At 47.0% G+C, this 25987-nt stretch overlaps 1 protein-coding gene across 4 annotated transcripts in view; it reads right to left on the reverse strand.

The window, feature by feature from the left end:
• LOC139061276 (uncharacterized) overlaps positions 1 to 25487 on the reverse strand; it is a 48695-nt gene extending 23208 nt beyond the window's left edge. For 2 of the 4 annotated variants that reach the window (XM_070540999.1, XM_070540998.1), the window contains exons 1-5: positions 25332 to 25487; positions 11033 to 11279; positions 7305 to 7572; positions 6492 to 6627; positions 452 to 610 (exon numbers count right to left, since the gene is read on the reverse strand). In XM_070540999.1, the coding sequence (XP_070397100.1) occupies positions 452 to 610; positions 6492 to 6627; positions 7305 to 7572; positions 11033 to 11279; positions 25332 to 25472 (951 nt within the window). In that variant the 5' untranslated portion in view covers positions 25473 to 25487. The remainder of the gene's footprint in view (positions 1 to 451; positions 611 to 6491; positions 6628 to 7304; positions 7573 to 11032; positions 11280 to 25331) is intronic. The other 2 variants (XM_070541000.1, XM_070541001.1) reach the window with 2 other exon arrangements.
• Between the last annotated feature and the right edge of the window lie 500 nt (positions 25488 to 25987).

Genomic DNA, 25987 nt, shown 5'->3' on the forward strand with positions numbered 1-25987 from the left:
TCGGCTGCGTCAAATTTGTAACAGCAGGTAAATAGACCGACAAGGCGACCATCACTATTTCAGTTTCAACGGCGGTTTTTTGTTTTGATCCTGTCTAATCATTAGTTACCCATAACTGCAGACAAGTGGAGTTTGATTTGGGGCGTAGGGCTAGCTTTAAATATTTGTTTTTTTAAATTGTTGTCAGAAGGACTTTTCGTCTCTGCGTGTCACCGTCCTGTATAAGCTTTTCTGTGCATACAATTACTGCATCCGTTCGCTCTATAATGCACTGGAAGGCTTGTTAGTCCTGCGCACCAATCTGTGCAAAGAAACAAACGCGGAGGACAGCAGCTACTCGTGAGGACAGCAATTTGTTACAAAATTTCCTCGCAGATCCCGAGAACCATGCAATGAGCACAGCACAGTTGAGATAGAAAAATGTAGGTTGGAAAGTCAGCAAAATACTAACCGTTATGTTAGTCAACGACAGACTTTCCAGTGCAGTAGTCTTCATGTACCTGGCCAGCGCTTCGGAGACTTCTTGGTTGAAAAGTACGCCGCTGAGGTTCAAGGAGACAACTCTCCACATGATAGAAACCGAGGAAGCCCATAGAACACCGTGCCCTACCTGCGAGGATAGAAGTAAACTAGCGTACACTGGTAGTCATATTGAGCTCGCAGTGTCATGACCGTAAGGAAATACCTTATAATAGCTATGTTTAAAGCTTGTTGTGGACAGGTTAAGTATGACGGAGGCTAGGTGCAGTCATATGAAAGCGTCCTAGTAAAGCAGAACTGGTCGTACAATGTTTTGCGCGTCGGGGCAAGCTTTAATAAGGGCGCGGACGGGTTCACTGGTTTATAATAGGGGGTTTTGCTCCGATATGCATGGATGTCACAGTAAGAAACCTGCACCAATATAATCGCTTATTATGGTTCTCAATACACTACTAGGCGAGTACAGCTTTGGTTATAGTGATTGGAAATCGCGCTGCAAGTTCGCACTCGAAAGACTAGTTGGAGGAATGAAAACGTGAGTGTTGTGCCAAAACGCTCGTTTCGCTATACAGCGAGTCCTAAACTTAGCAAAATATTAGCTGATGTGTATTAAAAGGTGATGCACCACAAGAAAAAAAGAAAGATATAAGAAGACGGCACTGTAGAACGCGATTTACAGGCGTGACCAGGTCCGGCAGCCTAGGCTATAGGGTGAGTCACAGTATATAAAAGGAAGGGTCGTCGCAGGGCACACAAATTGTAAAAAATTGAATTTACACGTATTGAACTTTTGAAACACCCATATTGAAGAACAAGTCAAACAAAACGAAGTATAAACGAAAAGTCAGCGGAAAAAAATAATATAACAAGGACAACCTAAAATGAAATGCATCAAGCCGATTAAAAACTCGGGCGTAGAGACACTGTCGCCATGCATCGCCACACTTAGTTAACGAACTAGCAACTGTAAGACGCCACCTAAAGATCGCGGGCCAGCGCATTCCTTTCGGAATGATCCATTAAGAGGGTTTTCATGTACACATTGCTGAATAGATTGTCACCTGAAATTCGGACGCAGCCATGTGGAACGTTAAGAAAGATTTCTCGGAATAGAACGTCAGTGCGAACAGGAAGTGAAAGCATTAGTTGCATAGCATAATATGATAAGGGCAAAAGCAATTGCTACAGATGTAAACATAATGGCGTGAAAAGTGATGTAGAAAAGCAAGCAAGTGAGACTCGCTAGTTTACGGCAAGCATAAGTCAGGTGATGCCACGACACGCTACTATCAAATATAAGCCGATGCTGCGTAGTTATATTGCTACGGAACAATATGTGCGATCATGAAAGGGCGAGCAGTGGGAAGACGACGACGACAATTAGAAGCTAGCGCGGGCTGCTGCCTCTTGGCCAAGCGCAGCGTATCTTCCTTGTAAATATACTTGTACCTAGCTTTACCTCTGCGTCTTCCTACGTAACATATCTGGCGGAGGTGCTGGGTAGTGAATCTGTAGTGAATCTATCATTCAGGTACTACGCCCAGGAGTAACTGACAGGGCTGTGGCTCAGACACACAAGCAAAAAAAAACGGCACAAGGCAGGCAAACTGAATAAGAAGTATTACGAAAGTATGCGTAATTGCAAAGGAGCTACAAAAAATAAGAAACTGCAGCATCGCCCGAAAAGCGAAATGGTCATCGCAAAAGGAAATTATCAGACAGCCATGCGCAAAAACTGTACTGTGTAAACCTGTGTAAACCTTCGATTACTAACTAAATTAAGAAACATGGTGTCACGCGCGCACAGACAAACAATACCACATCTCCCTCAATGGCCGCAGATGCTCCCTATCTAAATGCTGGCGTGTTGAGCGGCAGCAGCGGCCTGCGAAGTCTCCTTCGTGCTGCACTTCGCTTCAGTGCGGACTAGGCCCCCCGAGAACACAGAGAACGCGAAGCTATCAACTAGTTCGGGTTGGCAGGCTTCGAACCCACAGCTGACTGCTGCCTCAGTTGCCCCTGCCTCAGTTCCTTGTTGATATGAACTTTCTCCTCGCCCCTCATCCCTTCCCATTCAACGCAAACGGTATTTTCTAGCTAAATTTCTCTCAAAAGCTGTAGACAATCGTAGTCTAAGCCTTCCTCTTCCAAGATGTCCCACAAAATGTTGTGGTCTACGTTGTCATAGGGGCCTGTAACCTCTAAAAAGGCCACATATAACGGTCTGCTTTCTACTTTTGGTATTTAAATACACTGAGTAAGAACAAAGTTATCTAAACGCCTACCTATTCTGAAGCCGTTCTGAAGTTCTTCCAAAATGCCATTATTTTCTGCCCATGCTTGAAGCTTTAATATGATTGCCTGCATTGCTAGCCTGTATATTATCGATGTAATGGTCAACGGTCTATACGAGTGAATTGAATCTGTCTTACCCTCACCTTTTTATATTAAATTTATCCTACTTTGCCGCAACTGTCTGTCGCCAACTTTAACCAGAGCTCCCTTACTTTTTCATCCTAGTATATTGGTAAGCCTAATGGGAACCTTGTCTAGCCCTGTGGCTGTACGCTTAAGAATTATATCTTCCGCTTTCCTCCGGCTAAAATTTGTCAGCACCAGCTCCATTTCCACTTCAGTCTCTTTCATGCTGTTTTTTCCTTCAAATGTAACCTCGCCATTGCTTTGGAAAGATTTTGCTGTTATTTTTCCGATGTAATTTATTGCCGCATCTCCTTCCAGATTGTTTTCATCTTCGTCTAGAATATGTGGTTGTACTGTTCTTGACTTCCTGCCTAATAACTTTATGTGGCTCTAAAATATTCTAGGTGCGGCCTTCTTTTTCTCACGTATTGAATTTTTAACTCCACGTATTTCATCTTTCAGCTTTTAATTTTGCCTGCACCAGTATTTGAACCATGGACTTTTTCTGCCGGTATACTTCCTGTGCATCCTGCGGCGACTGCGCCTTCTTTGCCTGCCTGTGCTCTCGCCTGTCGTTATTACACTTAGAAGCTCACCATATTCCCACTCCTTCCTTGTCCATTTACCAAGTTCTTCCTTGATTCTAGTGACTACATTTGCTATTTGTCCAGCCTTCAAATTTTGGACTGGCCATTTTGCGCTGCTTGCGCACTTTCTCTACTACAGATCCCATTTCCGAAATGATGCGTTTATGGTCACTCCCTGTGCTGCTATACCCTTCCTCAGCAATGATCATTTCTCTCAACTTATCCTGAATTCCTTCTGTCATCAGACAGTAATCAATGGTCAATTGCCGGTCTCCCACTTCCCACGGGATCTGCCCTACACGCTTAGGTCCTCTATTCACGATAACGAGGTTATCTTGCTCACAGTGGTCTAGCATTGACGCCCCGTTGTTGTCGGTATAGCCATCTAAATCCTGTATGTGGGCATTCATGTGACCTAATAGGACAATTTCCGAACCATTCCGGAAACCCTTAATAGCAGCGCTTATGCCTTCCACTAACTATCTATAGTGTGCAATTTCCGGTCCACAAATACGTAACGGCCAGCCAAGTTTTTTCCCCACTCAGTGTACTTGATAGCCAAAGATGCTCTTGACATTTTGAATGTACTCTTTTCCATTTCGATCCCTGATTGATGAGCATTCCGACTCCCCTCCCTTTCTTTCCGACTTAGTTCTGTTGCACCCTTCCCAAACAATTCTCAATAACTGGCGGCTCTTTCGAGTCTCTAAGGTGCGTTTCCGTAACCACATACACACTTATTTTTGTTCTCTACTTAACTGCTCCTCAATCTCTGCCCACTTTTCCTTTGTTCTGCTGCCATGCATGTCTATGTAGCCTATTGCATGGCGAGCTCTCTTTCTTGCTTTCCTCCTTTTCCTGTTACCGACGGTGATGCTCTTCTGAGGTTCCCCTAGGGGACCTTAATTACTATATACTCTGACCTCCTGAGCACCCGCGGGCCCCCAGAAAAGCAATGACGTGACCACCAAGTCGCAAGCCCACTTCTCTTGGCTGCCTGTAATTGCAGTGGATCCCGTCTCATTTAAAACCACCACACCTTCGCACTTCCCTGTTTACTTCGACATCCTCGAAGCCTTTCTCTCGGCTAATTTTCCATATTGCCTCATTAGCAGTGTTAAGGCTCTTTGTACGTGACCGTCACGTACAGGCACCTCCGGCACCCTGCACACCACGATGTGCACCTCAGGGGATAGCTCGCGCAAGTCCTCCACTTCCTTCGCCAAGCGCTGGGCTAGTCTTGTGCCTTTCCTATGGAGGACGTCATTTAGCCCACCTGCTACTATGACAAGGTTACACACTCGGGCATTTTCCGCGAGCTTTCTTTTTGCTCGTTCCATGACAGGACCCAGTGTCCACCCTGGAAATGTCCCTACCACCACTATTTTATCGCCTTTCACCCTGTCCAGAATTGATTTTGAGCACCTAGTCAGGTTTGAGCCGCCGGAGATAATCACCATTTCACTCTCTTCTACCTCTCCCTGCCTCCCTTTGTCCTTTCCACGTGATTCGCACTCGACAAGGGGCATTGTCCCCTGGGCTGCTTTTTCCGCATGTCGGCTTCAAGGTAGGTGCCGCTCTTTCCAGCTAACCCTTCAGCACCCTGCATGCATTCCACGTACTTTGTTAGCACTCTTTCTCCTGTCGCGTGTGGGTGTCTGCGTTCCATTGTCACGCACATTATCGTTCACAATCGCGGCACTGTTGAGCTTTTCCTCGGCTGCTTCAAGTCATTTTCAACTACCTTCCGTGCATCACGCTCCCTATTTAGCTCAGCTTTGAGCTCTTCCACTTGGCTGACAAGCTCTTCCTGGGAAGCCTCCATTTTCTGCAGCTCAGTGTCGACTTTCTCGCCATGTATGGCACGGTTTTTTTTGCAAATACTATAATACTGATGCTACTGATGCAGATACTGCAATACTATATCAAAGCAGAGCACGTGCCTTTTAGCAAAAGCCGATACGCAATAAATCCAAATCCTGAAAATGTGGCAAAGCAACTCAACCCAGTTTCAAACGTAATGCCGCGGAGACCGAAGGTATGATGCGCTCTCGCACGCGGTGAACCATGTGGCCACGCTCTCACGTTCCCACCAAAACACGCACAGTAAAACCACTAATAGCTACTAGTCTTGCCACCTCCAAGCTACCATTTAAAGCCTACAAACACTCAACGTCCCACCCGGCTGCACGTATTGAAGGACGTGGCGCGAAAGAACGCTCTAACCATCCTGCAACACCAAATGTACACGAAAGGCACCCACGCACAGGAAATACGAGATGCGAAAAAAGGAAGAAAACCACCAAATTATCATTTAAAGGCCAGAAAAATCCGCAAATCAAACACCAGCAAGCTGAAAGCATGCATAAAAACTTACGATTCCGTCGCCGCCATGGAGCCCCGAAGAGCACGTCCTTTCGACACAGAAGACGCCAGAACACGCACAAATTACAAGAGACGCCACAAAAGATGTGGACGCGAAAAGTCGACGCGCCCCCTCCCCGCTTCTCCGTTTGAGCGAGGAGTCACCGCTCTCCCCCTCGCGCCTACAGCCGAAGGCGCACGGCACATGTACTTTATACGGAACACCACGGCGATGCCGACGATGCAAATTCGCCTTGATTGTTCATAAAATTGCTGTCGCAATAAGAAGGTTTCGCCGAAGACGGTGAAGAACCAATGGCTGCAGCAAATTACCTGACAGCTGTGTGAAGAAAGGCCATTTTTATCGGCTGTATACTAGATTGCAGTGAACATATCCTTCTGTGAAGTCCAACACTAGGCACTCGAGAACACAGCGAATACGAAGCCTGAAGGCACCTCGGCTATTGTAGCCGGTGTACCCACCACCGATTGCCTTCAAGATAGGGCGCGCTTACCTGCTCACAAGAAATAAAAAAAAACAATTGGGTTAGGATGCCTAATATCAATACGGGATTTGATTGGGTCGGAAGCATCGGTTTAATGTAAGCATTTTCGCACAAGTGATTGCGGCGCACTCACGGGGTCTTCGCCGTCGTAGATGTCGGCCCTCAAGTCTAGGAACCGTACCCGATCTTTGCTTTCAGCCATGGCATGCCAGAACAATCGGCGCTCTAGCTTTGCTCCTACCACGTCGACAACTACGCGTGTCAGGCAACTGCAAAAGGAAGAAAAGTCGTGCGTTACATGTGACAGTCTGTCTGAACGAGCTCGTTTGTCACGCTACACAAACGCAACAAGCAGGAACAGAAGACACAGTGAGCGCTTATAATGCACATCCGTGTAGTTTCAACACTGCAAGTAATAAAAGGTATCCTTGCGTCGAAAAGCACGTATCGCTGTGAAGCTTGCGCCTCTGTTCCCGACATGAAAAGTGTCGAATACTTTACGCCACAGTAGTTGCCTTGCGTTAAATCCCTCTTATGAAATAGAGCCAGACTTCCGCAACCCAGGAAATGTGAAGGCAGAGGCGTCTGACCTAGATCTTTAGTTTAAAGATCATGTGCCCATGCTAGGTGATGAACGCCCCGTCCACTTGGATCTAGTAAAGGGTTTGATAGTTTGGCTGGTAGATAGCCCAAGCAAATGAAACGATTGCCTAAGCGACTTGACTGTTTAAGGAAAAATCAGGAATATTTTTGTGCCGTTTAACTTGTATGTGTGCGCATTTTCTCGACGTTTCTTTTAGTCTTTAAGGACAATGCAGCCACTTGGGTCTGGCATTACGCTCTCAGCGTTTGTTTACGTTGCGCATCATAATAGTCGCAGAAAGTGTCAGCCCAATTCTACAAGGACAATTTAATGAAAAATTGAAATGGTGCTCAAGTGGCTGACCTGTGCCGCTGGAGCAGTACGATGATCAGCAATGCAGTCTGAAAGACGTCGTAGTTACTCGGATTGTCCAAGAGTGAACATCTGAATCCCACGAGCTCCAATTCGTAACACTTGTGCACAAGCAGCTCGAAGCAGCCCTTGGCGAGCAGGGAATTCCACTGCTCGAGCTCGTAGAAAAGCCAGCAAGCTCGATTGTGCCGCCACGTGCACTTACGGGCGTAGTCATCGTCGTTGGGGTTGGCGTCGCCTCCAAGACTACGCTGATAACCTTGGACAGATGGAAGGCGGCCAAAAAAGAACTATGTTAGGACAGGACTATGCGGACTTGTGCCGGAAGGGCTGATCTGGCGTTTGTAAAGCAGTTTTTTTGGTAGCAATCCCGGGATGTTGATCGTGACTGCTCTGCCAACCAGCCCGCCCTCATCCCACCGCTCCCCCCCCCCAAAAAAAAACAAAGAAAGGATAGTAGTAATCCCTCCTACAGGCTGCTCATATGATGTGAAGCTGTTATAATAAGCCTATTTCATGTTCACGAACATTTTATTCTACTCTAAATATCCCATTGGATTCAGAATGTATTTTCCGGTTTAACCTGACTAAAAGTGTACACGGGCACATGGAACCAGTTTGGCGTATCTTTTTTTTGCTCTATCCTCGATTTGCGTTTGTCCATTTGGTGTACACGAGGGTGCGTTTGTGTTCACGTCAGCTGCGGAACTGCATTGGCACTATGTAGGTGCCTAGAAATGATGGACAGACATTAGGAGCGGTACGAGAAATTGTGCAGCACTGATCTCCAAATGAAATGTCCACATTATATGGTGCATATAGTGGAGGATCGGTTGGGTCCACCACTTGAAAGAAAAAATTATGCAAGTGCTACGTATGGTAGTGATTGACGTTATACGAAACATTGCGCCAGCAGTTGGTTGTCCAGCTTCATTGGAGGCTCCATAATGTACCAGATGAGAAAACGTTCGTATGTAAAGTAAGCAATTGAGTTACACGAGCCCTCCACGAGACGCACCCCCGACATGTCACGTGAGGACGCAGGGCCACGTGAAACAACGCCTGCGTTGCTGTAACTTCTGTTGCACAAGACTTTGCCACTGTAGCGAATTTCTGGAAATGACCAGGCCTTTTATATTATTCATGTCATGCACGCCACGAGTACGTTACGTTCCTAGATTTTATATGTAATACAGTTAAAGAAATGAGCACTACGCCAGTACGATGGTTAGAGAATGACGTACATGAAAGTGCCATCGTACCTCATTGAAGTCATGGCATGCACGCATATCATGGGTAGTGTGATCAAATCCATTGAAAGTTCATCGAATTGAAGCAATGACCGCGTCTGCGTAACGAGCCAGAGAGGTTGGAAGTGTAAGAACGCGAAAAGTTAGCGAAATACAGGACTGTTCCCCAGTGTAACAACCTATGAGACGACTGCGTTTATACTAGCTGGTGCATGCCACTGCATAGTTCACTGCAACCTCTTCGGCTTTACGGGCGACCCTCGTGCACATGGAGCACAAGGAACAGCAGAGGAGGTTGCAGTAGCGCTCGCTTGTGCGGGCACAAAAGCGCGAGTAATATTATGCGATAACAAATTAGCTATCCGAAATTTTAACAAAAGGAGAATCTCGGAAGAAGCCCTCCACATTCTACTCAAAAACCCTCCCAGGAGGGACATATCTTTTATTTGGGTACCAGCCCATGAAGAAGTCCCAGGCAACGAAGCCGCTCATGAGCTCGCCCGAGAACTCTACCATCGGGCAACTCTAGAGCAGGAAGTTCCTGGGATAACAGTTAGCATATTCACGTGCAGGGAAATTGTAGATCATTACAAAGCCGAAAGAAGAATCTTCCCGCCTCCGCATCGGTCTCTCTCTTTGGAGAACGCTCGCATTTGGCGACGCCTCCAGGGAAACAATTATACATCACCACGTTGGCTCTACTTAACACAGACGAGGGACTATGACGACGTCCTCTGCAATATGTGTAAGCAAAAAGGTACGCTAGACCATATAATATGGGAGTGTGCTGGCTCCCCAGGGGCCAAGGAAAACATTGACAGTAGAGAAGCCTGGGAGGCCTTGCTCCAGAGCAAGGCTGAAGACGACCAGCGTCGAGCCTGGCCTGGCCGTTGAGACCGTGAAGACACCGTCCTCAACGCGCGGGGACTGCTTCGTCCTCCCCCCCATACCTACGTGTAGATTAAGAGTCGGGCACCCCAGCTCGGCGGAATAATAAAGTTTTCAATCAATCAATCAATCAATCAATCAATCAATCAATCAATCAATCAATCAATCAATCAATCAATCAATCAATCAATGCGTAGTTCACTGCAGCCATGTAGTCTGAATGTTGCTAGGGAATGCAGTTCCGCCGACTCCTCCGGAAGTGGAGGGGGACGAGTCACACCGATAGTATCGGAAGGCAGGATTGCCTTTCAGATCTCGCCGGAACGTGAGTATGCGCGGTCTCGAAGAATCGCCCAAGCGATTGAAAGAAATACGGGCAAGCTGTAGGTCAAATGAAACAACGCCTGCATTGCTTCAATTTGTCTGTGTTGCGTCAGATTTTGCCAATGTATCGATTTTTGCAAATTAACAACATCCTAAACGCGACATATCAGTCTCGATTTCATGTCGTAATGTTGAAAGCGCGAACCAGTAGGAACAACTTTTCAATCGCTTGTCGACATCGGTGAAAGCCGATGTCAAGAACGATGCTATGCTCAGTAACACTCAAGCCAGATCTCGGCTTTCAGGCCCGAAGTGAGTAGGAATCGGTAAAACCGGCTGACGTCGACTAAGGCAGAATAGCTGTCAGACAGTTCCTTGTCGGACGCCAATAACCTATATAGTAGGACTGGCAGCGGAGCACTGCAATGCCTAACGTAAAACATTGATTCTCATCAATGTCAGTCGGTTAAAGTGATGAAATCATGGTCGGCTAGTTCGGAGCGAGGGCGCTGAAAACATTTTTTGGCGAACTAAATATACATTTAGACGTGTGCGGCATGAGGTGTATCGTGACTTCATAGCGCAATACACATCGAACGTGAAGAAACTAAACATGTCTGAAAGAGCTGCACTTGTGTTCCCAGGTTGCTCCCCGCGAGTTCAGGTTTGTATAAATGGACCTGTGGTGAAAGTACGACAACATGCGGTATGCAATGTGCCAACTACCATGCACCAAGGTCTAAAAATCTGCAAATGCAGCGTCGATGAACAGAATTAAGGTAATGTGTGCCCTCGCATGGAGAAACTCCGATTTTCGTGTTTCGCCTAAATATATAAGTAGTAATTTAATAAACTTCGGAAATGTATTAACATGCAAAGCGTCAATGAGAAATGAGTTGAGCGACATCAGAGACACCAGACACAGATTTGTGTTGCCTAGTATGTGCTGCATGGAAGTTTTCCCGAGCATGAAGAAAGGCAGTGAACAAACGCAAAATTGTGGCGCGACTGGCCGGTTGAAGTACTTTGTCGAGTAATGAACGCGACACCTAGGCTCGGTGTACCGCTACTGAGGTGTTCGGTCATTTCTGACAATTGAGAGGTGCAGCTACGGTGTCGTGTGAGCGCTCAAAAACTCACTCAACGCTTCACAATCTGGGTCTTAGATACCTAAAGCAATGAACCGTTCGCAGAGATGTTCAATACTTACAAGACTAAAAGACAGTTGCCTAGAGAAAATTTAAAGGCAGTAGTTACTGAACACGACGTGTTGACTCGGGGTACCACGGGATGTGGACGGAGAATCCGCCGCGGCGGCTCGAGCCATGTCAGAAGGCCTGGCGCTTCTGCTTCTCAGAGTATCGCGAAAGAAGCCTTCGTAAAGCTCGGGAATTCGGGTCCGACTCGGATGGTACCACTCGCACATTTCCCTCAGCGAATCCGTGTATGAGCGAGTGAAAACGTGGTCGTGGCCTGGTGCCCAAACCGACGTGTCGGCCATTTCCTGCACTCGAAGAGAAAGAAAAAATAAGAACGCAGTGTAAACATGCTTTGCAAATGCAGTTGCTGCAGGGGACAGCCAGTTACTGCTGTGAAGGACTCCCGACAGTTATGCTGCAAGCATTCGCACAGTGCAGTATCACGCCCTATTGCACAAGACGCGTTTACTTAGAACCTACAGCGGTAATTTGCAACATCTTCAGATTCAAACATGTGCCACATAATACTGTCCCCGGTATCGCCCTACATTGCAATGACACTCGCTTATTTCGGCCATGAGCATGACGAATGTGTGGTAACGACGTAGGGATGACGCGAAAATAAATAACGAAGGCATACCGAGATAACGATCATTAAATTATGACAGTGTAACGATGACGTAACGATAACTACTTCGAAGAAAATGCAAAACGAGAAATGCTCGACAGGGTACGTGCCGGCAGTTGTATGACGGCAATGCCAAATAACGATAGAACTGCAACGACCAGATGACAAAGAATGCATGACGACGATGGCGCTATCCCGACAGAATGGCGACATCCTTATTAGGACAGTATGTCGAAGGAACGAGGAAAGCAATGTAACGAAGATGGCATGATGGCAATGGTATGAAGCCGATGACATGGCGAGGGCCGGATGACGACGCTGGAACAGTGACGATCTAAGAACGCCCATGAGAGGACATTTGGTGGGCCGAGGTAGTAAACAATTTCGGTTACTTGGTGTAAGCGCCAGTTAGGTATGACCAGAATGCATAAATAGCTAAAGAATGCCAATAAATCCAAGAATTCTTATAAGCCACCAAGCTGTTACATTGCACGTAAATGTGAATACGGAAAACATAATCAATCCTAGTCTCACTAAGGTGTCTTTGTGGAACTCGCGCGTCTGCGTTAGTGTTCTTTAGGTTAGCTTTATGCAAACCCAATGAATGAAGTGAACGCGGAGGCAATTTTTTCAGTAATTAGCGGGTAAATATGCCACCTTCTTGTGTGTGATGTGAGTAGTGACGTCAATCAACTTTCTTCGTCCGAGTGTCCAGAGATTTCGCCGAAGTCGTCCTGACGTGGCTGATCTAAAGTCAACGATCTGAACGGCATGTAGTCATTTCTTATTCTAATTATTCCAGACACTTCATTAACGCGACGGGTTAGTTAACTTATGCTCTCATTTATCTATAATGAAACCCACGATTTTTTACTGCAGGATATGTTGCTATTTTTGTTATTTATTTTGAATTTCATCCCCCATTGTGTCAAGAGATGAACCGGAAGTGTTGTGTAAGGAACTAGAGTGAGTCGATGCTACTGCGACAAAAAAAAAATGGATAAGATCCTTTCATATAGCCACGTGAGACTTCGCCTGTCAGATTATATTTCAGCAACCGACCACTAGGCTCGCGACTATAAATGAGAGTAGCTAGTTTTCTGGGCCCAAGCTGAGTGAATAATGAGTACACCATTTAACTGATGCTTGAGACAGTGAGATCTTTCACCGCCAGTACGCCACGTTGTCGGTTATTGAATGTAATGAAGATTCCGACACCCTGTGCTCCTTCCGGCAGCTATGTCCGCGTGTTAGTAATGTTCTCTTACGCCAGCTTCGGCCACTGTACGTGTCACTAGGCATGCAGTGCTCGAAATAGTGACATGAACCTAAATGTATTGCACACCCGTCAGAACATGGATTGCTAAACCTATGAAAGCACGCGATCACTTAAGTATTGCCGCAAAATGTGTACTTAGGTAAGAGAATGCGACGGTATGCTCAGCGCGCTGCCATTTTAAAGCGAAGCTTTATTGGCTAGGCGAAACCGAAATCCGTCCGTCCCCGCCTGTGTACAGAAAACTATCACGATGCTCGCGCGTTTTCTTTCAGAGCACTGGCTCGTAGCCCGCGCCACCGTGATCATCGTCATTTTCACAGCTGGCTCCATTGCTGCTCATCATTCCAGCGGAGAATTTTACTTATCGTCTGTCATCGTAATGGGGAGGCCGCGCTTACGGGGGTACGAGTCATTCGTAGTCGAAAAATAGAAAGCGGCAATGGCGGGCGTATGCTGCTAACTACGCCGCCGAGCAAACTAGAGACGTTGAACGTAAGCGACAATGGGGGACTGCGGGCGTACCGTCTCTGACGCCATTCTCGACGCTGCAGGCGAGCCTGTGTAGCGTGATTAACGCGAAGACGTAACCAGTCACTGAGAAGGAAGAGAGAGAAAGCAAGGACGGGAATGGCAGGGAAGTCAACCAGAAGAGCACCCGCTTTGCTACCCCACACTGGGGGTAAGGGAGAGGGGAATAGAAACAGTAAAAAGGTCGAGAGTAAGCAAAGATTGCGTGTGGGAGGGGCATTACACACAGGGACACTCGAAATGGTCTCAAGCAGGTGCACTTCCAGTATTGCACCAGTGTACGAATCGCTTTTCGTGCCAGTGACAGGTGTGGCCACGGTCCGAGTATCTTTAGTGAACGGTCTTGAGTCCAGTCGGTGTAAAGTCGTCCACAGAGAGGGGCGTTGTACATCGTAGCGAGTGCAGGTACTCAATAGATGCTCGATGGTTTCCTCGCACCCACAGGAGTCGCACATCGGGCTTTCCGCCATGCCCAAACGATACGAGTATACGTTCGTGAATGCTACTGCCAGCCACAAAGGGCACAGCAAGGTTGTTTCGCCGTGGGAAAGGCTAGATGTCAGTTGTAGCCGCAGCGTGGGGTCCAGTTTACGTAATCGACAATTGAAGGCACTTGAAATCCAGAGATCTTGTGACTTTTGCGTGCAAGTAGGTGAAGTTCCCTGGCAGCGACCGACCTCACTAAAGGTGTTGGACGCGTCTGCGTATCTTTGTGGGCAGCCTTGTCAGCTAGGTTGTTGCCGACGTTGCCACAGTGAGCAGTAATCCATTGAAATATGAAGTTGTGCCCTCTTTGTAGAGCAGAGTGGTGCACTTCCCTGATGTCAGATATAATCTGCTCATAAGCTCTGCGGTATAATGCCGACTTGGTACTGTTAAGAGCTGCCTTAGAATCAGAAAATACGACCCATTTCTCTGTTGGCTCTTCGGTGACGCATGTCATAGCGCCATGGGGAGCTGCAAGTTCTGCAGACGTAGATGTAGTCGAGTGTGAGAATTTCAATCTAACTGTAACCTGCTTAGCTGGAACGATGACTGCGGCAGTTGAGCTGGCAGGCGAGGTCCAACCATCGGTATATATAGATATGTATGCGGTCATGATACGTTTGTTGTAGTAACAGGAGCGTAAGTTGCTTCAGAGCCGGCGATGGATGATTGAACGTCTTCGTAATACCAGGAATAGCACAATTCACTTGAGGTTTTCGGAGGCACCACAGTGGAGATGAAGGCTTCGCGACCGGTTTAAAAGACGACGGCAAGTACTCTTGATGGACTTGAATAACCCTAGAAAAGCTCGCTTGAGGTCTCTCGGCTGGTAGGGAGGCCAATTGATGGTCGGGGATCCTTGACAGATGACGATTGTGAGCTCAGAAAGGCGACAGCTACACGTGTCTGATTTATATAGTCCCCAGCGATGACAATTGCTGCTGCTGTTGAGGTGCACCGAGGCAGCCCTAAACACGTGAGTAAGGCTTGACCGTTTATGCTCCACATGGCACGAAAGTTCGCCTTGCATGCATTGGACAACACTGGTAGACTAATGAAGGAGTCCGAGAAACAGTACTCTATGGAGCTGCATCATAGAATGGACTGGTGTGCCCCACTTTTTCCCGCAGATAAATTTGAAGACCAGTACAATGCCAACCAACTTCAGATAGACGCAGTGAGGACTCCACGAGAGGTTGCGGTCAATTATTACACCCGAAAAGCGATGAGTCTTAACATAGGATACAGCTTGACCATTGATTGAAACAGGATACAATGACGTTTGTTTGCGCGTAAGGCCAACCAATGCGCACCATTCAGGAGACACACTGAGGCCTTGTTCTCGGAGATAGGACGCCATCATGGCTGCCGCCCGCTGAAGTCTGGCTTGTACCTTAGGGCGAGTCACCGCAGAGGCCCAGATGCAAATGTCGTCGGCGTATATCGAGACACACTGTCTGCGATAGATACTCCGCTAGTTCTACCAGGACGAGGTTGAACAAAATAGCGCGTAGCACTCCACCCTGCGGCACATCACGGCAGATGTAATGTTCTGAAGTTGGGCCGTCGTCAGTCTGTAGGACAAAGCACCTCTGTCAAATATCCCGAAGCCACCGATACATCAGGCCACCAACTCCAGCAGCGTCAAGTGAATTCAGTATGTCCTCATGGGCGACATTGTAGTATTATCCTTTTATATCTAGAAAAAGTGCCCCTAATAGGCGCTTGAGGCTTATTTTAATTTGGACCCACGTTACGATGTCAATGACGTTGTCCTTGGACGAGCGACCTCGACAAAAGCCCATCATGGCGTTCGGATAGATGTTGAACCGCTCTAAGTACCATTCCGAGTGCACAAGAATCATTTTTTCCATCACTCAATCATTGACAAAAGCTGAGGAATCATCGGGATTAACCCTGTGATAAACACCGCGGTCGCACGCTTCACTGGTTAACAATCTGTACGGAGTGCTCGAGATTTTTTTTCTCTTGTACCTTGCAGTGCCGTTACCAAGGTTAGCCCATATCAACTCAACCAACCTCTTCCATTCCTTAGCCACAAAATCTGCTTAGTCGATGGCCATGTTGGTGCTGCATGCCAAATACCTTTTCTTATTAAAATGTACTTGCGCCGAAAGTGGATTAGAAAAGACCCAGGCAGTGGTAGTCTTGAAAGAATGATCGGAAGCTCTTCGCATACCTGGACCGCTTCGTGAAGTTTACGTATGTCCACTGCCCTGCAGTGTGCCCAGAATGTGGATTTCGAAACTGAATTTGCACAGGCAGGCAACATTTCAAATGAAGCATTGCTTGGGCTAGCTAGCCGCGCGTTAGGTTTGAGGCCCTTTTCTTCTACGTACGCACTCACAAAAGGCAGAACCGTTCAGGTTTCACTCGCACTTTGCTCGTCGCGCCGGCATACGAAGTCGGGATCGCTTGTACTTTCGATTTGTGCCGCGTAAATTAGTGTAATGTATGACTGGGGCTGAATAGGACCGGTTAGGTGGCAGGGCTCAGCGAAATTGTACACAAGACTGGTTTCAATGGAATAGACCTTACCCTAAGGAGGCAGGACTAGTAGCCAGTAAGGAATACTTTCGTTCATAACGGAATGAGCGACGTGTAGTGGCGCCTTTTTACCGCAAGCCGGGAACTACAAGCAGAATCAAAACCTCAGCTGTACTTTGTTGATAGGGGTGGAGCACGGAATGTCGGGAAGGCTTGTGCTAGAGGAGTGAAAGCCGTACACCTCCAAAGAGACAGGAAAGAGTTTGCACTCGGCTGTCACCATTTCGGCTGCCAGAGTCATGCAACATGCGTGTCACTCGGAATAAGAATATTGGAAGAGGAAAAAGTCAGTGCCCTCTCACTGCACCACCGCCGGGTGCCGGCCCGTTATTGAACCATCGGCAGGATCGGCCCTCACATGAGGAGTGCGCCAAGCCTGCTTCACCTCCGCCGCAAGGCGGTCCGGCATTGAACTATCTTCGGGATCAGCCCACGTATGCATTGTGCGTTTATGCGCGGACGCGATCCGCCAGAACCTTGCGATAGACAGCTACGCTGGAGAAGGAGGAATGCAATGTCGTGATGCTCGTGGCTGCGTTAATGACGAGAGCTGGTGCATGGTATAGAAGACAAGGAAACCAGCTTTCGCAAGCTAGCCAGGTATCGCAAAGGTAGCAAGGAGTTGCTAAATGAACAATTGGGAGGACGGACGCCATTCGCGTAACGGCACAATTTGCGAACACCGCGGCGCAATCCACCGTGGGTGGACGACTCCGGAAGCAAAAGTTTGTGCATTATGACCACACACGCTGTAAATTTAAGTGACGAGGGGGTCCGTCAGCAACTATGGGAGACCTTTGGTGCACAGTATATCACTTCATACAACATATGCAATGTAGTAGCCAAGACACACGCATCCATCAATGCCACATGTAGGCCCCCCACGGGAGTACGCATCGACGATTCAGGACCGATGTAGTACAAATAATTTTTGACAAATTCTTGTCCGTGTGTTGGCGGAAAAAACAATTTTGGTCGACAGAGGCAGGCCTACGACTTAACAGAAAGCTTTAGCTCGGGTGCTGCTATCTAAATACATGTAAAAGAAGAATTCCTTTTTCTCGGCAACCACTTCAGATTTGAGGTTTGTTACATAAAAAAGAATTTATAATGTAGTGACTGATGGTTTCGAATTCTTGACATAAGTCGCCAATTTTGCATTAAACGTTTGCGAGTACTGACCATTTGCAGAGCAAGAATGTCAAGTTTGCAGCTCTAGCTCGGCAATGAAAAATGATACCACAATTTTGTGAACTGCATCGAATAGTGTGCGAATAGTACATCTAAAGCGTACAAAATTGATATTTTAGACATGAATGACACAAAATTTTGCAATATGGAAATACTGCTTTTGCAGAACCCTTGTAATGAAGGTAACAAATTCCCGTAAGATATGACATGACATAGAATTTGTCCACTTTCAATGATATAATTGATGCCATTTCTATAACCCCGATATCCGTGCTTGATTCAGAGCTATCAATTTGTAAACTTCATGCTTGTATTCTTTTTGAAACCTTCGAATGTTTGAAAATTCTTTACAAAATTGAGGCCCTAAATCAGAAATCTGCTTCAACAGTCTGTAGCATTTAACTTTTTCTCTGTCAAATGGAAGAAATTTCATTAATATCGGTCCAGGGGTCATCCCAAAAAAGTTTTTGCGTTTTACATGCATTTGAATACGCCACGCTGGAGTGGAGCCCGAGCTAAAACTTCCTCTTAAGGTATTTCCCTCATCGTGGCTGCTCACATTGTGCTCTTAGAGCTCAGAATAGTGGCTTATGTGCATTCCTCGAAATACTTGAGCCCCTCGAATACTCGCGCCCCCGCGGGAGAGACAAAGAAAAAACTTCCAATGAGAGCCCCTCTTATAAGCAGTAACATGCGTATCCATGATTGGTTGATCGGTGGTTGTGAAACGCGTCCCGCAACTTTTTTAGTTGCCAGCTGTAAGATGCGTGCTTCTAGTCAATAAAAAAAGGAGGTCGCTCATGCACTAGGCGAATTGTTTAAGGGTACTTTATTTCATCCTTTCAGGCATGGGTACGCAGTGCTAAGCTTGTATGTCGGGCTTGCTTTCGTTGTGTGTCTAAGAGAAAGTTCGCGCCCAGGTAATAGTTAAATTTATGCCCCGATTATGCTATTACGGAGCTGAGGTTCTGGTAAGTTGAAATGGACGCTTCACCTGGCACGAGGCGCGGCTGTTGCATAACGAGAGCTGGGTGGAGTGTCGATGTAGTGAAATTGAACCCGAGTAACCAGTGTAATCGTGGAGAGCCGGGCAACTGGACTTACGTACGGGTTTGAAACTGAGCACTGAAAAAGATCGGCTGTAAAGAATACAATAGTACACATGACGTACCGACATGCATCCAGAATGTCTGGGAAAGCCATTGTGTTATAAAGGACGCCGTAGCAGAGGGCTAGAAATTCGTTTTGACCAGCTACGTTTCTGGAATGCAAGCAGCTCTGCACGCAAGTAGTTGCATTCTGCCTCTTCAGAATGTGGCTGCGAAGTACGGGAATTGAATCCTCTACCTCGTGTACCGCAGTGCCAAAGCCACTGAGCTGCCAGCCTGAAAGCTCCAAGCTGAAAAAATGCGAAATTCCAGCGCTCGGACGGGAAAACATGCAGAAGTGAAACGACCATACGGGTGTCGTCTTGAAACACTCCACAAAACTGGCCAAGCACTGCTGTTAAGCACTCGCAGCAGCTATTGTTTGAATATGAATGCGAACATGTGTGCTTGTCGCACGCCGGTACGAGTTATAAAGGAAGCTTCAGCGCGTTGATGAAGACTTGCCACCAATGATGGATTCAAACATGTGCTCCTTACAGCTTCTATTTGCTACAAAATAAAACGAGTGCGTGTATAAGCTCCTGGAAAGGTTAAAAAATGGTTTCAAATCCTTACAAGGCTAAAGCTATGATTTCATGGGCGAAGAAATTCTCCAGCATGTGCGGAGTGATGCAGTCGCACGTGCAGACAGCAAGTTGTGTTGAGCATGATACTGGCCAGAAAAAACAAGGCTAGAGATTTGTACCGTGCCGAGACAATGTCTCATATTTCGCTGACATTAGGATTACGTAACGGCCAAACGTGTCAATGCATTATTGGAGGTACATTTCGCCACTATGAAAAACAGATGTAAGTCACATGTAACATCGCATTGCTAAGAATTTGGCTGTAAGCCTCCACTTGATTCTACGCGCATGCTTTGGAAGAACAAAGAAGCCCATCGCACATAGGAGGCAAACCACATTCAAAAAGTAGCGGCAATTTATTCAATGACGTTTATTAGCGTGCCAAAGGAAAACAATTATTGTGATCTGTATATTGATTGAATCTCTTCAATGGTGTCCCGGGTGGGTTTTCCTTAAGCCTTCTTTTTCAGGAGTTTGGGTAGGGCTTTGTCTAGTTTATATGCTTGTCAGCAATAAGCCTTCAATCATGAGTCGGCGTTCGCGTTGCGAGAAAAAGTAGACTTGTTCTGTGAAATACTGGGGAAATGTTGGGCGAATCGTAACAGGGCAAAGTGCGACGGGGTACATTTACTTCAATGACCATCGTGGTAGTGAACAACAGAAAATGTCGCTAGCACCTAAGGCAGAAATCCGGTGCTGAACAAACTCTTTTCGTGCCCGCTCCCTAGGAAACGGCGCGACAATTGCGGCGAGAAAGAGAACCGGTACTGGGCCTAGAAAAGTTCTGTTCTGTTACTAGTACATCACTTGTACCACTAAGGCTGAAGCGGCCGTACTGCAGCGAAGACTGCTACGAAAAATTGCATAGAACCTCTTAAAGCGAAAAACAACTATCAGGGAAAGTATGTGCCCTTTCTTTCGTAAAATTCAACGCTACGAGGGAAACAAACCTTTCTGGAGGCTGAAAGCCGCGGCGTAAGCTTGTTTGTCGCTTATGAAAGAAACACTTGGCACGCGCCCTTTTCGCAATATAAATCTGCATTCACCTCGTTTTGTGTGGAATATCTATCGTACGAAATGCGTGGGGAGGAGGGGGGGGCTGTTAGAACTAACGTACCATTAAACGAGCGGAGTGGCATGTTCGTGCGAGCCGCGGCCACACGGCATGCCACGAAATCCTGGTGCGCCGGCGACAGGAAACGTAGGTATACCGAGGGGTTGTGCGAATTCACGTAAACATTAGCCCACACATATTTATTTCGATACGCGAAGTTAATCTGTAGGACACGGAGAAAAACTACACGGTGGAATGCTCGCAGCGAGAGTTCAATTTGTTTCTGTAGTCTATAGGCCCGAGGCCTGTACAAAGAGCAGTGGCACACAAAATTCTGGGCACACTTCAAGTGGTCAGTGTTCATTATGGTGGCGATGGAGGCAGGCAGGTGGTTCCATTCATTGCTGGTGCAAAAAATGGACGCATTGAGGCAGATGTCGGTGCGCCACAACGAAACCCCAACCTTAAACTGATGGTCGGTACGGGATGACATGTACGACGGAGGAAAACAGTTGGTTGTTAAAGGTGGTGTTATGGTACCATTCACGAAATACAAGGCGGAAAGCACCTGGGGTAAACAGCAACGGAGGGAAGATTAAGGTTAATGTTCATAGAGGGTAGACCCTTGCAGTTCATGAACAGTGAGTCCGAATAAATCAGCTGGCCCGGTTCTGTACCGATTCGATAGCCTGCGACAGGACTAGATCACCGGGGTTCGGAACTGCATGTGTATTGTAGTTTGGGCTATACTAGAGCTTTCTAGAGGTTAAGAATTACACTCACAGTGGCAGACAAAAAATGACGAAGGAGTCCAAGCATTGGATTAGCGTTATTAGATGTGAAGTCAGAGTCGTCAACGGCTGCAGTGGTGGCATAGTCCGCATGCAGTGCAGGCAGTATACGAGAGCCACCTTAGCAGCCGAGCATGCTTCTTCGCAGGGCTTGGAAAAAATCTGTCAGGATCAGAAACCTAGGCGCAGTGTTGATTAGCTTATCTACTAGCCCGACGCAGGATACGATGGAAGCGTGAACTGCCCGGTAAGAAATTACAGTAGCTGTCAACGATGATTGCCAATGTCAGAGAATGCCGGGAACGAACAAGTGTACCACTATACGAATAAGCTCTGCGTCGACCGTGTTGCATAAGGCTGAGCTTCATTTCTTCGAATGATTGCATCTGAGACACGTGATAATGCTCGCCGATATGCCTTTGCGCTTTCATATGAAGCGATATGACATGCGCTAGAAAAAGAATGTAACCCGGCGGCGTGTTTAGAGGAGTAAATGATTTTATTAGCGTTGGTCTGCATCTACGAGCCTTTCAAGCACATGTGTCTGCAATGTGTTATACCAAAGAATCCAAACGGCAGCAGTGCCGGAGATAGCTAAAGCTAAAGAGAAAGCAAGAGAGCATGTGAAAGAACGGGCGCGATTTCTGCAGAATCCAACCTCCGAAAAACCACGAATACGATCTTCCGAGCATGTGAATCCTTTATATTAGCGCAGGCCGAGTGGTGCCATTGACAGCGCTCGCAGAAATCCTTAGTGGATAATAAGAAATGGACGAATATTTCAACCTACTTGGGTTCTTTGCACCTGCATGATGTTCACTTGTTAAGAACCTGCTGTAGAGGGTCCTCAGGTAGGTCGTCGCATGCCAGAAGCCTTGTCGCGTGGTTGAAATGCTAAAGTCTTTTACATCGAAGTAGTGCCTGAAGTTACTCTACAACGATGTTTGCGAAACTAGTGCGCATCGTGGTTGCGCGTGACATCGACACCCGTGTTAGGAGCAGTGCGGGATGAACGTCGAGCGTTGGCAAACAGTGAGTGAACAGCAGTAAATGCACATTCCTCCGACACGGGGTTTCTGTGCTCTGCACGCGCACAGCTGCAGCACTCCGCGCATCGGAGGCGTAAGGCTGCCGGTCGCACACGCGGAGAATGGTGGTTAATAGACAGTTTTAGCAGAGCGTTTGCTTGCGTTCCGCTCCGCACACGTTTCACGCGCGCCGGTGGCTGCATAGAATGCATTGATTTCGCTTATCTAACAATCGCGTCTCCCAGAGACGCCACTGACGTGCTCTCAGCTTGGCGGTAAAACGATTACGAAAGCAACTACACGCCCCCTCACGCACCGCTAAATCAGGTTCCTAGCGGAACGTGGTCAGCGTCCCACGTTCCGCTGCCGCTAAGTGTGCTGTGCGCACGCGTGTCAGTGTTCCCGGTAGCGTTTTGATGAGCGGCTGCATGCCAATTGTTGTGATGGGCTGGTCTGAGCGGAGCGGACCGTAAACGCTCTGCTAAAACTCTCTAATGCGAGCGTCCGAGTCCGGCGCTACGGTAGAGCGTGGTCTATCACAAAGCCGCGGGCACGCACCGACTGTTATGACGTCTACGTTGGTGGGCCGGGCGATGAAGGTGGCATCTCTGCAAATGATGCGTCCACGCCCACACCGACGTGATGCCGGGCTATACAGCAAGTAGAATTTCGTCACAAGTTCGGAAAGAAAACGTGTGGTCACGTAACGTGCCTTAAACACAAAGGGTGTTGCTCTCGAAATAGAAGTGAACTTACGTTTTGGACACCATGCGAGTGTGTTGCTGATAGCGGCACGATGTTTAGAATGTGCCAGTGAGGTTGTCAACCAGGAACGTGTGCTTGTTACGAAGCAGCAATTGTATTTTTATGTGGTGGGTCATCAGAATCACTTGCCTAACGAAATGGACAATACCGGGAATAAAGTAGATAAGTACCCGTTTGTGTGTGCTGCAGTCCCAGCGTTGTCAAGTAAATAGCAATCAAAGTCTGCCGCATTATTTACGCAAGTATTAAGGGTGAGCGTGTGCGGAGTTCCAACGGATGCATGATCAGTGTCAAGAAGTGCATCTAAGTGGATGCTAGATGGTTGGGATAGATGTCATTTGTACTTCCTTGCTTTATGTTGTAGCTCCGACGACATAAAGCTTACGTCGTGAACTAGAAAGAGCATTAAGCTTTTTTGACGTGAGAAACCGAGTGCTAAAGAAGTTATGGGCATTGATGGAGTCATGTGTGCTACCAAGGTGGAAAAGAAATATGTGGCCCAAATGTGCGTTGGCAAATTACATGGAACTATCAACAAACAAGATGCGCAACCACCACTACCAGAGAAAACCGTGTCAGACGCCGATAGGGTGAATAAAGAAAGTGGCGTCTTGAATGAACCTTTTTTGTTTTTTTGTATCTGAACCAAATTAGCAACAGCGCGAAATGCATATGGAATCCCAAAGCCCGTTAAAATATGTGCGCTGCAAAAAAGAATGCGTCTTAAATTTAATGCGCAAGCTAGAGTATGCCGGTCGTGTGCCTGATCTGAAGAAACATTTGAAGTTGCCAAACGAATCACGAATAAAGTACAATGCCAAATAGAAAGGAAGTCTGAAGCCCTAACCAAGTGTCATGGCATGCCGAAACGACCAACTAAGACGCAACATTTTTTGGCAGGAGTCACCGTCTGAAGGAGCACCACACCACAGAGTCAAAGGCTTCGAGCATAGCGACAGGAACGCACATAGGAACGAACAAGGCTAAGCACAAGCAGAAACAAAGGTATGCAAGCACTAAGGGAGATATGTTCGCCATTGTGGAGGGAGGCTTGAAGACCGGTGCTGGCCAGGCACATCAGAGCGTGAAACGAGATTATTAATCAGCCATCAAAGTATTACTATGTGCCTCAGACAGGTTTCTGCCGATGAGTGTGCTACGATCACACTGACATTGTTTCCTTGAGCATAAGAATGAAAGAAAAGAAATGACGAAGAGAGCTCTCCCAAGATTGTGCTGAAGTTTATGTGAAGGAGCACTAGTAATCGCTACTTAGCAGTAGACAAACCACGAGTCCTTCGACTCAAGGTTTCCGCAGTACTAGGGCCATGCAGGAAAGCAGAACAAAGTGCACATAAAAACATAAGATTTAAACGTAAACATAACATAAGTGCGCATAAAACATAAAAACAAAACATAAGCACCAGTTTTACAGCATGTGGTTTCTAGCAGAACGGTGTGTGAAGCGAAACGTGTAGGATCTAGTGCGGAACCGCATGTAAGATTTAAGTTGACATGCACAAAAATCAAAGTATAAGAATATCGTTCCAACTGCCAAATGCGTCCTCTGTAGTTTACCGAACAGAAAAAAGTATAACTACACATTTTTTCCGCAAGCCGTAGCCATGTCAAAACCGACGCAGATCGCAGTAAACACAGCATGTCATGGTTATTTATCTATCGGCAGTTGACACGCTCGTCTTGCGTATTCTAAGTTAACACCAAGCCGACGCACAGCTAAGCTACTTCAACGAGTTAAGCAGTTAGGGCGATAAATTCGGAACATAACTGCGTTGTGAAATTGAGCCGGCACTCAGCGTAGCTACAGACTAGACGGTCTGAAGCATGGAACGGCACAGATTCACAGGCGTATAGGAGTTGAAATATAAAAGACGATTGTATTGCACGTTCACACCCGGCGCTCTATGATCCGAACCAGAACATTGTTACGATGAAAGATTTACATCCATTGGGCAACCCACCACCGTATCCAGGTCTTGTTGAAAGAATGTAGGTGTCAGCGATGGCCTGAACTAAAATAGAGATAATTTAAGCAAGTGCTATTTCCCCAAACGGGAAAAAAAGAACAAAAAAGGTTTCAAATGAAGTGCTGGAACCGGCAAATCGTGAGTATTATGCGTGCCCTTCGCTTCACGCTTGCGGTTGTCCAGTACGCGTGCTTTTACACATACTCAAACCCTACCCGAATCACGTCAAACGAAGAAGGTTGAGCCCTTTCTACCAGGACAAATTGCTACATTGCCGTTAGTTTGTTTCGCGTATGGTCATAAAAGCCATGCTTGCCTGCAAAAGGCGTGCGGTGCCTAGCTTCGCTGCGACGGGGCTCCGTAAATGTCCGAGCAAAAGGCGCGCACCCCGAATGTCTAGTGACACTGCCTGCTGGTGAAAAACTAACGCGTGCCTACCGCGGGCGACAGAATACATGGAATGGAACAAAGTGGGCGTAACTACTGACGTCATCAGAGCTTGCAGGTAAGCGGACGTCACTACCCACGGTGCCTGCAACGATACGATATCTTGAGGCTGTGCGACAAAACGGGTAAATGGATCGAAAACTACGACATTGTGATGTATGTACAGCGATTATCATTCTTACGCAATGTCGGGAACTATTCATTTGATGTGTCCCTGTCAGTTAAATCGCTTTCACAGGCTATAAAATTCCATTATATATATATTTTTTTTCTGTTCTGGTTAAAATCCAACTTTCCTCAAGCACAACAACCTGAGGCTGTTGTACGGTGTCCACAAATACGCGCGGATGACGCAGTGATGACATCTTTGCTTATCGTCTAGTTTCGAGCGCAGTCCACAGGCGCATGCCCGGCTGATAAAACGGAGAACGGCTGTGCTTGAAGTTGACAGTGAATGCGAAATTTCCACCTTTGATAAATGCGTATGTAGTCAAGCCGTTGTTCATTCAAAGTCAGATAAACCGA

This window comes from Dermacentor albipictus, chromosome 6, assembly GCF_038994185.2.
Source record: "Dermacentor albipictus isolate Rhodes 1998 colony chromosome 6, USDA_Dalb.pri_finalv2, whole genome shotgun sequence".
Classification (NCBI taxonomy): domain Eukaryota; kingdom Metazoa; phylum Arthropoda; class Arachnida; order Ixodida; family Ixodidae; genus Dermacentor; species Dermacentor albipictus.